The 12,593-nt window shown below is 50.1% G+C and overlaps 1 protein-coding gene across 3 annotated transcripts in view; it reads right to left on the reverse strand.

Moving 5' to 3' along the window:
• Window positions 1-212: 212 nt before the first annotated feature.
• Window positions 213-12,593, reverse strand: part of Oas3 (2'-5'-oligoadenylate synthetase 3) — a 39,476-nt gene continuing 27,095 nt past the window's right edge. Inside the window, exons 4-11 of one of the 3 annotated variants that reach the window (XM_052755228.1) lie at window positions 10,614-10,849; window positions 9,165-9,309; window positions 7,975-8,148; window positions 7,598-7,880; window positions 4,481-4,668; window positions 3,472-3,708; window positions 1,981-2,151; window positions 213-404 (exon numbers count right to left, since the gene is read on the reverse strand). In XM_052755228.1, coding sequence (XP_052611188.1) covers window positions 273-404; window positions 1,981-2,151; window positions 3,472-3,708; window positions 4,481-4,668; window positions 7,598-7,880; window positions 7,975-8,148; window positions 9,165-9,309; window positions 10,614-10,849 — 1,566 coding nt within the window. In that variant the 3' untranslated portion in view covers window positions 213-272. Of the gene's footprint in view, window positions 405-1,980; window positions 2,152-2,474; window positions 3,709-4,480; window positions 4,669-7,597; window positions 7,881-7,974; window positions 8,149-9,164; window positions 9,310-10,613; window positions 10,850-12,593 lie in introns of those variants that run through there. The other 2 variants (XM_052755226.1, XM_052755227.1) reach the window with 2 other exon arrangements.

A 12,593-nucleotide genomic window follows, 5' to 3' on the forward strand; every position in this document is an offset into this window, starting at 1 on the left:
GGAGAGGGAGGGAGAGGGAGGGAGAGGGAGGGAGAGGGAGGGAGAGGGAGGGAGAGGGAGGGAGAGGGAGGGAGAGGGAGGGAGAGGGAGGGAGAGAGAGGGAGAGAGAGGGAGAGAGAGGGAGAGAGAGGGAGAGAGAGGGAGAGAGAGAGAGAGAGAGAGAGAGAGAGAGAGAGAGAGAGAGAGAGAGAGACAGAGAGAGAGAGAAAAAAAAATGGGGGCCAGGCAGGGAGGACTGGACCCCGCTCCCTTTTGTAACATGGACTGAGTCCTTAAATCAATTGCCAGACGACTCTGGAGGCTTCATTTGACATTTTCATCCCAGAGCTGGATTCCAACTTGACTACACTCAACCCAGAGTGGGGGTACATCTGAGCTCCGCAGCTTCCTGGGGTCTGCACTACCTGAGGAGAGAAAAAGAGGTGGGGTGGGGGCTTAAAGAAGGGTGTGATGGCGAACACCTTTAATCCTACCAGAGGCAGGCAGATCTCTGTGAGTTCAAGGCTAGCCTGGTCTACCTATCGAGTTCCAGGTCAGTCAGGGCTACACAGTGAGAACCTGTGTCCAGAAAAGAATCGGGCAACATATTTGGGAACTGTGACCAGAGTTGTTTAAACACAACAACAAACTGACAGATAGTATCAGTCTTGCTCATGCCGGCTGGCAGGTGAAGTCAGGGACACGCTCCTGAGGTACAGGTCTCACCTGGGACCAATTTTCTCTCACCAGAAAAACGCAACTCAGTGTCTCAGGTTCCAACTGGGACACCTCTAGAAGAGTCTGCGGACACTGTTCAGCCTCTCGTGATGCACAGCACAGCCCTCTCGGCTTGTCCCCAGATGTCAGCAGTGCCAAGGAGGGACAGAAGGAAGAAGCGTGCCTGTCTGTGGGAGGGTGAGCTGGAGGGCTGTGCCTAGTGTATCTGGGGTGGAGGAGGGAGCTCTAACCCTTGGAAGACACAACTTTACCCTTTGCCACTTTCCAAGTTACAAGCGGTAACTGTGACAATGGTAGGTCTTTAAAAGTGTGTGAATGCGTCAGTGAAGCTCTTGATCTAATCTTACTACATGCCCTCTTTTCTATTTTAGTTTTTCTGTATTGCATGCATGTGTGTCTGCATGTTTGCATGTGTGGGTGTGTGTTGTATGAATGTGCATGCATGTCTGCATGTGTACATGCATATGTCATTTCTGTGCACGTGTGTCCGTGTGTGCACATGTATAAGGTCCCCGGGATGCTGTGAGGACTCATCCTCTGTCAACTATTCCACCTTATTTATTGAGGCAGGCTCTGTCAATCAAACCCAGAGCCAGCGGATATGGTTAGCTTTGCTAGCCGGCTTGCTCTGGGCATTCCATTGACTCAGCCTTCCAAGGTTGGAATCACAGGCGGGCTGCCACAACCCATGCTGCATTTATGTGGGTTCTGGGGGGACTGAACTCTGCTGAACCATTTCCCTATGTCCCCCCCACTCCACCCTGCCTCAGGATCCCAACTCTCAGGTATCTGTTCTTTCCCCATCTTCCTGCTTGAGGAAGCTGCAGTGTGCAGGCACCCCACTGGGCTCGGGGCCACTTGTGCTAAAATCCACTAAAGAGGATAGTCCTGAAAGGTAAGAGTCAGAAAGAGTGGTGCCCCTACTTCCAGGGGACAGTTGACAGTGTCTACAGGTATTTCGATTGGGGTCATGAGTGGTGTTGACACGAAGGCACCAATAGGGAGCAAAGCATTCCCTAGTTAAAAGACAGGCTAGGCTGGCTAGCTTTGGCACTGCCATAAGATCCCTCCTGGAGAGCCCAGTTCCCACTCTGTTACCTGTGTCTGGGTCTCTGGGTGCCTGGGGCAAGGGAGATGAGTGGACTCCTGGAGTCAAGTTCTCAGTTCTTTTGTGGAGACGGGCTCAGTAATTCCAGATTACTACAGCAAGACCTTGGATTGGACTGGGGACAGGGCCACCCACTTTCTTCAGGGCCGTCTTACTGGTACTTTCCATGGCTGTATTCTTCGCTCCAGGTCCGAGTCACTCTTTGGCAGTTCGAAACACAGTGAGGACAGCCACTCCCTCGCTTCTTCGGCTAGAAGATGCCAACACCAGCGGTCACCTCCTCCCACGTCACCCGTGGGATCGGCTGGATCCAGGATCACAGGCCTAAAGGAGAGTTAGAAGCCGAGAAAGGGCTGCTTGCTTTCAAGACCTCTGGCCTCAGCCTTGGGGGCTTTCCCTGTTTCCATCAATGACACAATGTATCCCGGCAGCCTAGGTCGAGCCATTTGAATCTACTTAAGAGTCCAAGTAACTTCCTAGAATTACTGTATTTGAAGACCAAAAGCCTTCTGAAAGCTGTTGTTTACCTCACACAGTAAACTGTAGTGATGACCTCTTTCAAGAGCCTCTTCACCCAACTACAAGGTGCCACACAGAACAGCGTTGCTAAGTAGGTCAGCATGGGGGGGGGGGGGGGGCTGGGTGTGTGTGTGCCCACAGTACCTGCTTTTAATGCTCCTGTTCTTCCTTTTGCTCTTTCATTTTCTTTCCCTTCCCCCCCTCACCGTCTTTTTTTTCCTGCTCATGGTATTGAGGGTACAATCTGAGGACCACCCCTTATTTAAATAATTTTTTTTAGACAAGATCTTGCAATGTAGATAAGGCTATCCTCTAATTCAAGGTCTTGTTATGTAGACAAGGCTATCCTCTAAGATAGCTTTAAGATCCTCCTGGCTGGGCGGTGGTGGCGCATGCCTTTAATCCAGACACCCGGGAAGCAGAGGTAGGTGGATCTCTGTGAGTTTGAGACCGGCCTGGTCTACATAGTCAGTACTACAGGCTATGTAGAGGGACCCTGTCTCAAAAAACCTAAAAATAAAGTAAAATAAAATATCTCCCAGCTTTCAGCCTCAAAAGGGCTGGAACTGTGGCAAGTCCCGCCCTGTCTGGCTTCCTTAGTATTCTTTTAGTTCTGAAAGAGAAAACCAGATCTGACAAGATGTTAATAGTAGGGGCTGGATAAAGGGTAAAAGGAGCTTGCTGCCAAGTCTGATGACCTGAGTTCGATCCTCTTGGGCCCACGTGGTGGGAGGAGAGAACTGACTCCTGAAAGTTGACCTCTGACTTGCTGTGGTGTGCACACATGGGCCTGGGAATGGCCATGCTGTTTCTCAGGGATATCCTGCCAACTCAGACCCCTCTCAGACGGGCTAGCACACACACATTTCCACGCAACAGGAGAATGAAAGCTGTGTGGGCACCCCCTGCCTGCCCCTGCGTCTGCATCTCTCCTGGTTGGCAAGCCCCTCCCACTCCCGAAGTTAGGTTTTTCTCGCTGGAGTGTCCCTCATCTGGCAGCTTCTCCCTCAGTCTCACACTGGGAATGAACAAGACCCTGGGGAGAAGAATCCAGGTCATGGAAGAAATAGCCCAGAAGGGAACTGGGTTAATTCAGAACAGGTCGGGGGTCGGGGCACAGGCACCTCTTTTTTCCGGATCTGGGTCAGTAGGAATGACCTCATCGGCTCATCTTCGAAGTTGTAGTTGACTGTCCAGAAGATGCAGAGCTGCTGGTATTTGATGACCAGGTCCAGGACGGTCCGGAAGCCTTCGGCAATGTCGAACTTGTCCATGCCACTGCCTTGCTCCCAGGCATACACGGTGAGAAGCTCCAGGGCATACTTTGGGGGCAGGGATGCTTTGGACTTCTTTTTCCTTTCACACTGATGGGGAGAGTGGAGACGTCAGGTACCCTTCCTTGGTGAGGCAGAGGGACCCAGTGTGTCTCATGGACTGCTTGGGTCACATAGCAGGGCGACAGGGGTTATGAAATAGAACTTGTAAGAGGGAGCTCCTGAGTCCTACGTAGGCTTGCTAGACTCAGCAGCAGGCAGAGTGGCACACCCAGCGTCTTCTGTTTGGACCACAACATAACCACTGGCTGATAGGACCCTCTGTATGATAGTTATGGACCCTGTACCATGGATTGCCATCTCAGAGGAAGACTGACCTAAGCCGGGGGAGGGGGGTGGTTGAGGGAGTCACATGACTTGCTGAAAACCAAACCATAGCTCCCTAGCCCCCTAGGCATCAGCTACCCATGATGACTCCAGTCTCAGCCACAGCTTCCATCTTGCCTTCTGAGAGACACTATGGTGTCCACACAGCTGGACTGGCAACCTGTGGCACACCACCTTCACTTCCATCCACGCTTCTCGCTCCCGAGAAGTTCTCCACTTGGCTGCCGCTGAATTCTTTGGCCAGCGGGAGAGCAAGCCCGCCCTTAGCTCTGAAGTTAGGAGGCTCTCTAGGCCTGACCCAAATATCAGTCGGAATGCAGTCACAAGACCCATGGCTTAGTGAGCAACAGCTTCCCTCAAGAGTCCCAGCACCTAGCACGGGAGGATTTGGGTGTTCAGGACATGTGGCAAAGCCCGTGTCCTAGCTTGCTGGTAAAAACAACCACCACACTGACCAGAGCAGGGACTGGCTGACCTGTTTGTACCAGTGCTTGATCAGGCGAATCAGACTCTTCAGTTTGGTGGGCCGGGGTTCAATGAAATCGCGCTGTAGCTCTGTAAAACAGGGCGAAAACTCTCCTCCTCTGAGGTCCGATGATCTACACCACACAATGAGCTCCTCGTAGACTTGGGGCCTGGGGGTGAAGCCAGAATGCAGTTGACCTAACATGGGAGCAAAATGTCCATTAGATCCTAATGTGTATGATAAGCAACAGAGTAAAAAAAAAAAAAAAAAATTGACGCCGGGAGGTGGTGGCGCACGCCTTTAATCCCAGCACTCGGGAGGCAGAGGCAGGCGGATCTCTGTGAGTTCGAGGTCAGCCTGGTCTACAGCGCGAGATCCAGGAAAGGCGCAAAGCTACACAGAGAAACCCTGTCTCGAAAAACCAAAAAAAAAAAAAAAAAATTGTTTTTGAGACAGGATTTCATGTAGCCCAGGTTGGCATTGAACTTACTATGTAGCCAAAGATGATCTTGAATTTCTGATCCCCTTGCCTCCACCTTCCAAGTGCTGAGATTACAGATGTATACCACCATGTCTAGTTTTTGCAGTGCAGGGGACTGAACCCATGTCTTGGGCATGTTTGGCAAACTCTCTACCAATGAATCTATATCCACAGACCTCAAAACTGTGTTTGTTTTTTTTTTTTCAAAAACTTTATTATTTACTCATTTATTTGGTTTTTCGTGACAGGATTTTTCTGTATGATGGCCCTGGCTGTCCTGGATCTTGCTTTGTACACCAGGCTGGCCTCGAGCTCACAGAGATCTGCTTGCCTCTGCCTCCTGAGTGCTGGGATTAAAGGTGTGCGCCACCACCGCCTGTCTCAAAAACTTTATTTTTATTTGTGTGTGTGTGTGGCTCACACATGTAAGTGCGAGTGACTGTGGGGGGCCAGAAGAGGGAACCACGTCTCCTGGAGCTGGAGTTACAGGGTGTGAGCCACCAGACTCTAGTGCTGGGGACCAAACTTGGGTCCTCTGAGAGAGCAGAAAGTCTCCCTTAGCCAATGAACCCATTCTATGTTTTTGACAAATGTAGTTTCATTCTGCAGGGAGTTTCCTTTGAACCATGGATACATATTTGAATTACTGATGGGTATTCAAGATGCAGACAGTAGTGACCTCGTGGTCTGGCGGGCACAGGTGGTTTTTACAGTAACACACACACACGCACACACCTGTGGTGTCCACTAGGGCAATCACTAGCCACTGTAGCTGATTATATTTGAGGTAATTGAAAGGAAATAAGATGAAAATTCAGCTCTTTGGTGGCTCTAGCCACATTTCAAGCTCTCGGTGGATTCAGAACATAGGTCTAGATGTTTCTCACTGTTGGAGAAAGACCCCCCTGTCAGTTTTGAGCTCAGGCTTGCACACTGCTGTCACTGAGGTATCTTTAGTCTCTCTCTCTCTCTCTCTCTCTCTCTCTCTCTCTCTCTCTCTCTCTCTCTCTCTCTCTCTCTCTCGGTTTTTCGAGACAGGGTTTCTCTGTGTAGCTTTGCACCTTTCCTGGAACTCACTCTGTAGACCAGGCTGGCCTCGAACTCACAGATTTCCACCTGCCTCTGCCTCCCAAGTGCTGGCATTAAAGGTGTGCGCCACCACCGCCCAGCTTGGTCAGTGTTTTATCACATCAACAAAAGACAAACTAGAACAGCTGCCCTTTCAAAAGCAAACAGACGAACAAAAGTGGCCTGAACCCCATTCCATATACTCCTGTCTCTTTTTCTGAGAGAAATCAAAGCAGCTGGTTTTGTTTGCAATGTGTATGTGTGTGTGTGGGTGTCAAACCCAGGGTCCTGAGCATGCTAGGCAAGTGCTCTGTCACTGACTGAGCTCCAGCCCCAGTCCCAAATAATTACCTTGTGGTGGTAAATTGAATGAAGAGCCTTGCAGATGCTAAGCAAATGTTTTATCCCTGATTACACCTGGTCCCCAAGAACTACTCAGGTGGAAGATACTAGAATCTTCATAATTCTAATATAGGACACACACACATACACACACACACACACACACACACACACACGTAGTAAGTTGGCCTCTGTATGTGCATAAGTGTGTGTGTGTGTGTGTGTGTGTGTGTGTGTGTGTGTGTGTGTGTGTGTGTGAGAGAGAGAGAGAGAGAGAGAGAGAGAGAGAGAGAGAGAGAGAGCATGAAACAGCCTAGAGTCAATCTGGGAAGTTGTTATTGATTCAGGAGGGCCAGCCCACTGTGAGTGGCACCATTTCCTTGGCATGTGGTCCTGGGCTGAATAAGAAAGCTAGCTAAGCATAAGCTTATCAGTGAGGCAGCAAGCAGCATTCCCCCCATGGTTTCTGCCTCAAGTTCCTACCTTGAGTTTCTGCCCTGACTTCCCTCCGTGATGGACTGAGATCTGGAAGTATAAGCCAAACAAACCCTTGCTTCCTCTGAGTTGCTGTGTGAATGTGGGCACATGTGCCTGGATGTGTCCACCCAGGAGAAGCCAGAGGAGGAAGCTGGGTGTCTTGCTGTATCATTCTTCACCTTATTCTGTCATGACAGGGTCTCCCACTGAACCTATCTGATTCAGCTAGACCATCACTCTTTCCACCCCAACCCCCCTCCAGGCAGCACTGGGGTGACAGGTATGCCTGCAGTAGAGCCTGGCCTTTTACCCAGGTGCTGGGGATAAAACTCAGGTCCCCATGACTGAATGGCAAACACTCTTATCATGGAGCCATCTCCTCAGCCTACTTCGAGGCTTTTCTTTCATCTGTATTTCTGTATCTCTCACCTGTAAATGGGATTTCTGAGGAGGAGTTTTCTTTTCCTGTCTCTTATCTCACAAAGCCCGAACCCCCCCCCCCACATTCTGTTCTTTAATTCCCTCCTCCACAGAGAAAATGAAGGGATGTTATCTGTGATATGTATATAACCATCCGTGCTGTCCTTGACACACCATGGAGAACAGAACTGACAGCTCCTGTTGGCTGCCTGGGGTGTTTACACGAGAATGGAATTGCATGTAGGTGTCTGGGGGCCTGGGCTAGAACTGGGAGACAATTACAGCCCATTACCCAGCCCCCCCCCATTTTTCCTCAACTAGGGTCTGGGGCCTCTTACCTAGTGCATCATAGGCGGGCAGGACATCAAAGTCGACACTTTCGTTGAGACTCCTGGATTTCAAAGTAAAGCTCAGCACCCTGGGGAACTCCCACTTTGAAGGTTTAAACTCCACCTCCAGCTCTTGGGTCTTCTGGAAAGCTTTTAATTGCCTCTGGATCTCCTGGATTAACATCGAGCGCTTGTTTTGTTGGAAGTCGTAGCTCTTCAGTGAGGTGAGGAACACGACGATGTCGGCATCTGATCCAGACTTCAGAGCCGTGCCTTTGGCAGTCGATCCTCCCTAGGGAGGAAAGAGAAGGTGAGGGAAGATGTCTCCCCTCCTCCGTGTCTCCCTGGCTCCCAAGAGCTGGAATCATCGAAGGGCCAGCACTCACCTTGACGGTCTTCAGAACTTTGGTGCTTTGGTCCTGGAAGCAATCTTCTTTAAGGAATTTACAGATGATGTGAACAGCTTCTTTGATCTGCTTCAAGAACTTTTCACTGGGCTGGAGGAAGTCTTCAATGAACTTGTTCAGTAAGTGGCTTGGGGTGATGAAGAGTGATGTGGGCTGGAGAGGAGAGAACTTTGGTGGGCTCTGCCCAGAAGTCACCACAAAACTCACCTCTGTCCTTCTGCCAACCTGCTCCCAACTGTGGGCAGAGACCTTCCTGTCAGCGACCTTCCTGTCTTGCACAGATATACCCTAAGAATGTTTTTGAGATGCCAGGCAGTACCTACCTACCCACCCCTTGCTGAGCAGAAACTCTCCTCGTTGCTCATGGGTTACTTGGGAGAGATCTGGATCCTTCTGAGAGGTTTGTGGGTTTGCAGACATGGGAGGTACCCTGGGCCAGCATGAGAAGATCCCTAAGGACCTTCCAAGAGGCAGGTGCGAGGGTCAACCTTGAACAAGGAGATGTGAGCTCAGGAGCAGAGAGGAGGGCGCTGGAGGGTGTTGGGGCAATGGCTCTGAAGATGGATGAAGGAGCCAGGACACATGGGCAGCCTCAAGAAGCTTGAAAAGGGAATGAGCCCTCGAGTTCCAGCTCCATGAGTCCGCGTTTGGATTGCCCACTGCTGTAAGGATAAGATTCTAAATTTAGGGTACTCGTTTCCTGGAGAGCGTTGGCAGAGAGCGGCACAGCCGCCTGGGGACAGGAAGGGGAGCTTAGTTCTGCAGTCCAGCTGATCTTGGTTCCCCCTAGAAGTTGCTTACAATACATTTCCTGTTTACTTAGGTAATATTATAGCCTTCTGGGGTCTTTGATGTAGTCCCCAGACAGAACCACATCAAGGGAAAAAAAAGCACAAAGACAGGGTTGACATACGACAGTGAAGGGAAAGCCAGGGTGATGATGTCACAAACCAAGCCAGGTATCAGTGCTGTCCCTGGGAGAGCCCACCCCTCCCCCATCCCTGGTCTTTGAACCTCCAGCATCCAGAACAGTGGGGAAATAAGTTTCTGTTGCTTTAAGCCACACCGAGTGAGTGACCATGTTACAGTAGTTGGGCATAGGCAGCCAAGACACACACTCTGAGATCTGGGTCAGGAGGACACTCCCTCCAGAGTGGAAACTCTCTTACCAGAACATTCCAATGTGGTGCAGGTGACACATTATTCAGGCTGGGAGAGTACAGCCAGGCCTGAGCCGCCTCTGTCAGCATCTTCCAGGACCCATCGTCTTTGCCCACGTTATTGGTTGGATCAGTTGGATCCAAGATGACTGGTCTAAGAATTTTATCAGATTAAAAGAAATCAGGGCTGGGCTTAGTAACATACATCTTTAATCTCAATATTGGGAGGCAGACGCAGGAGGAACTCTGAGTTCAAGTCCAGCCTAGTCTACATAGTGAGTTCTAGGCCAGTCAGGGCCTTACAGTAAGACCCTGTCTTCCTGCCTTCCCCCAAAAAGCAGAACATGGGAAGATAGCATAGTGACTAAGAGTGCTTAGTCTTAAGGACCAGAGTTCAGGACCCATGTAACAACATGGGTGTCCTGAACAGGACTTCAACCCCAGCTCTGAAATAGGTAGAGATGGCAGGATCTCTGGGGCTTGCTAGCTTCTAGCCTAGTTGAGAAATCTGGAGCCCAGATTGGAGAAGAGAGACCCTGCCTCAGAGGAATAGATGGGAGACACCTGTCTCCTCTTCTGGCCTCTATGTGCAAAGAGATGCACACCCACACAGATGCGTGTGCACGTCTGCACTCACACAGACACACAAATTTTAATAAAAAAGAAGTCGGGCTGGGGAATGGGTCAGTGCCTGCCTCACAAACAGGCCCTGAGTTGGGCACCCCCAAGACTCATAGAAAAACCAGATGCTGATGTGTCTGTAACCCCAGTCCTGAGGAGACAGAGGCTGGGTCCTGGGGCTCACTGGCCAGCCAGTCTAGTCTACTGGTGAACATTAGTGAGAGACCCCAACTCAAAAAATAAGGCAGAAGGGCTGAAGAGACCCCTCAGAGGTTAAGATCACTGGCTGCTCTTGCAGAGGACCTGAGTTCAAGTCCCAGTGCCCACATAGTGGCTCACAGCCACCTGTAACTATAGTCCCAGGTCTGACACCCTCTCCTGGCCTTCAAAGGCATTGCATCCATGTGGTTCACAGACATACACATGGGAAAACATCTACACACATAAAATAAATCTTTAAAAGTCAAAGCAGAGAATGAGACACCTGATGTCTCATTCTGGCCTGCACATTGCATCTGTACACACGCATGTGTATGCGCACACTCACAGAAGGGGGAGGCTGATGAGGGCTCTGTGGTACCCAGCCACACTAACTCCTCATCCTCTTCTTCTCAGAGAAATTAGATCTCACTGTTGCTCGCTGTGAACTCCTTCCCCTCCCCCCAGCCCCTTCCTCCAGGCTTTGGGGGACAAAGTCTGACCATGGACTGAATCTCCTTTGCAGATAGACACTCCTTTTCTCCCCCCAACTCCCGCTGTCCGCAAACAGCAAGGGCTCAGAACTCGCTTTCAGTGGGGGCTCTGACGTACAGCTGGAGAGATCTGGAAGCTGGGTACCTTTGGGACCTGAGCTGGCATAGAAGGGTGTTGCGGACCGTCTCATCCTCAAAGTTGTAGTTGTCTATCCAGTAGACACACAGCTGTGACGACTGCCTGATGAGTTCCAGCACGGTCCTGACACCTTCTGCTATGTCGAAGTTTTCACCTTGGCAGCTCTGTTCCCAGGCGTACACAGTGAGCAGCTCCAGGGCATACAACAACTGCTGAGACAGGGAAGTCACCCACTTCTCGCACTGTGAGAGAAGACAAGACCGTCAGGAAGCCGGATCCTGTGCCTGGAAGTCAAGGTGTCGGTACCGTCAGATACTAATGAAGGTGTGGAAGGAACACCTGGAACACTCACACTGCTCTCAGGGGTGTGAGTGTGTGTGAGTATGTGACTGTGTGACACGGTGTGTGAGCGTGGCTGTGTGTGTATATGTGTGTATGTGCTGTGGGGGGTGTGCATGTGCACGAGTGTGTGTAGGTGGGTGAGTGTGAGCACACATGATTGTGTATGTGAGTGTGGGTGTATGTGTATGTGTGTGAGTGAGTGCAGAAGTGTGTGTGATTGTATCAGTGTGAGTGTGTGTTTGTGAGTGTGAAGGTGTGTGTCAGTGTGTATACATGTATGTGAGTGTGAGCTGTGTTCGTGAATGTGTGTACGAGTAGGCCAGAGATCAAGGTCACATATCTCCCTCAGTCACTCTCTATTTTTTTTGGAACAAGGCCCCCTCACTGAACCTGGGGCTCACTGATTGGCTGCAGCGTCTGGCCAGCAGCCCAGGGGATCTGCCTGTGTCTGCCTCCTGAACGTGGAGTTACAGCCACAGGCTGCCACTCCTGGCTTTACATGGGCTGTGGGGATCTTCCATGCTTACACAGCATGTACTTCCCTCACTGAACCTTCTCTCCAGCCCCGGGACAGTGGTTTTGAAAAATCCTTTTGGTACTCTTCATTAAAGCTAAATAAACACTCTCCACTATATTTCATAGAGAGTCCACTTATGCAGATACAGACATGTATAGTATATACATGCTGTCTGGGGCTGTGTTTGAGACCCAAGCAATTCTACTGCATATGTACCCAAGAAAAATGAGTGCTTAAGTTCACAAAAGACATGTCAGAGGACACCCACAGTAACCCAATTCACAGAGGCTACAACCTGGGAATGACCCAAGGGCCCACCAGCAGCAGAGAGGAAAATGGGTATGTTCCTACAATGGAATAGTACAAGGGAATGAAGAACTATTGCCATGTAATGATGTGGCCGGATTTCTCGAACGTGGAGTGAAATGAGGGAGATACCACCTGTGTGCAATATGGTCCATTTACAGTGTTTGAAAATAAGGGGAGGGCTGGCAAGAGGGCTCAGTGAGGAGAGGTGCCTGCCACAAAACCTGTTGAACTGAGTTCGATCCCCCGGACCCACATGGCGGAAGGAGAAAACTCACTCCTGTACATTGTCCTCTGACCGCCACACATACACTACATCACATTCACATACACGTGCACACACACATGTGTATACATGTCACATTCTTTTAAATAAGATTCATTAGTGGTGATGGTTATTGGAATTTAAAAATTAATGTATTCAAAAAGTTTTATTGTTTATCTAGATGGGTGTTTTGTTCACGTGTTTATCTGTACCATGTGCATGCCTGGTGTCTACGGTGGCCAGAAGTGTGCACTGGATCCCCTAGGACTGAAGTGACGGATGGTTGTGAGCTGCCATGTGGGTGCTGGGAATTGAACCCAGGTCCTCTAGAATAGTAGACAGTGCTCTTAACCATGGAGCCATCTCTCCAACTCCTTAATATTTTTAATTATGTGTGTGTAGGTGTAGGTAGAGGTGTTAGATTCCCCCTGGAGTTAGAGTTAAAGCTGATTGTGGGATGCCTGATGTGAGTGCTGGGAATCGAACTTCGGGTCCTCTGGAAAAGCAATATGTGCTCTTAACCACCGAGCCATCTCATCATCCTCAGGATATTTTT

This window comes from Peromyscus californicus, unplaced genomic scaffold, assembly GCF_007827085.1.
Source record: "Peromyscus californicus insignis strain IS unplaced genomic scaffold, ASM782708v3 Scaffold_2__1_contigs__length_46816999, whole genome shotgun sequence".
In the NCBI taxonomy this organism is placed as follows: Eukaryota; Metazoa; Chordata; class Mammalia; order Rodentia; family Cricetidae; genus Peromyscus; species Peromyscus californicus.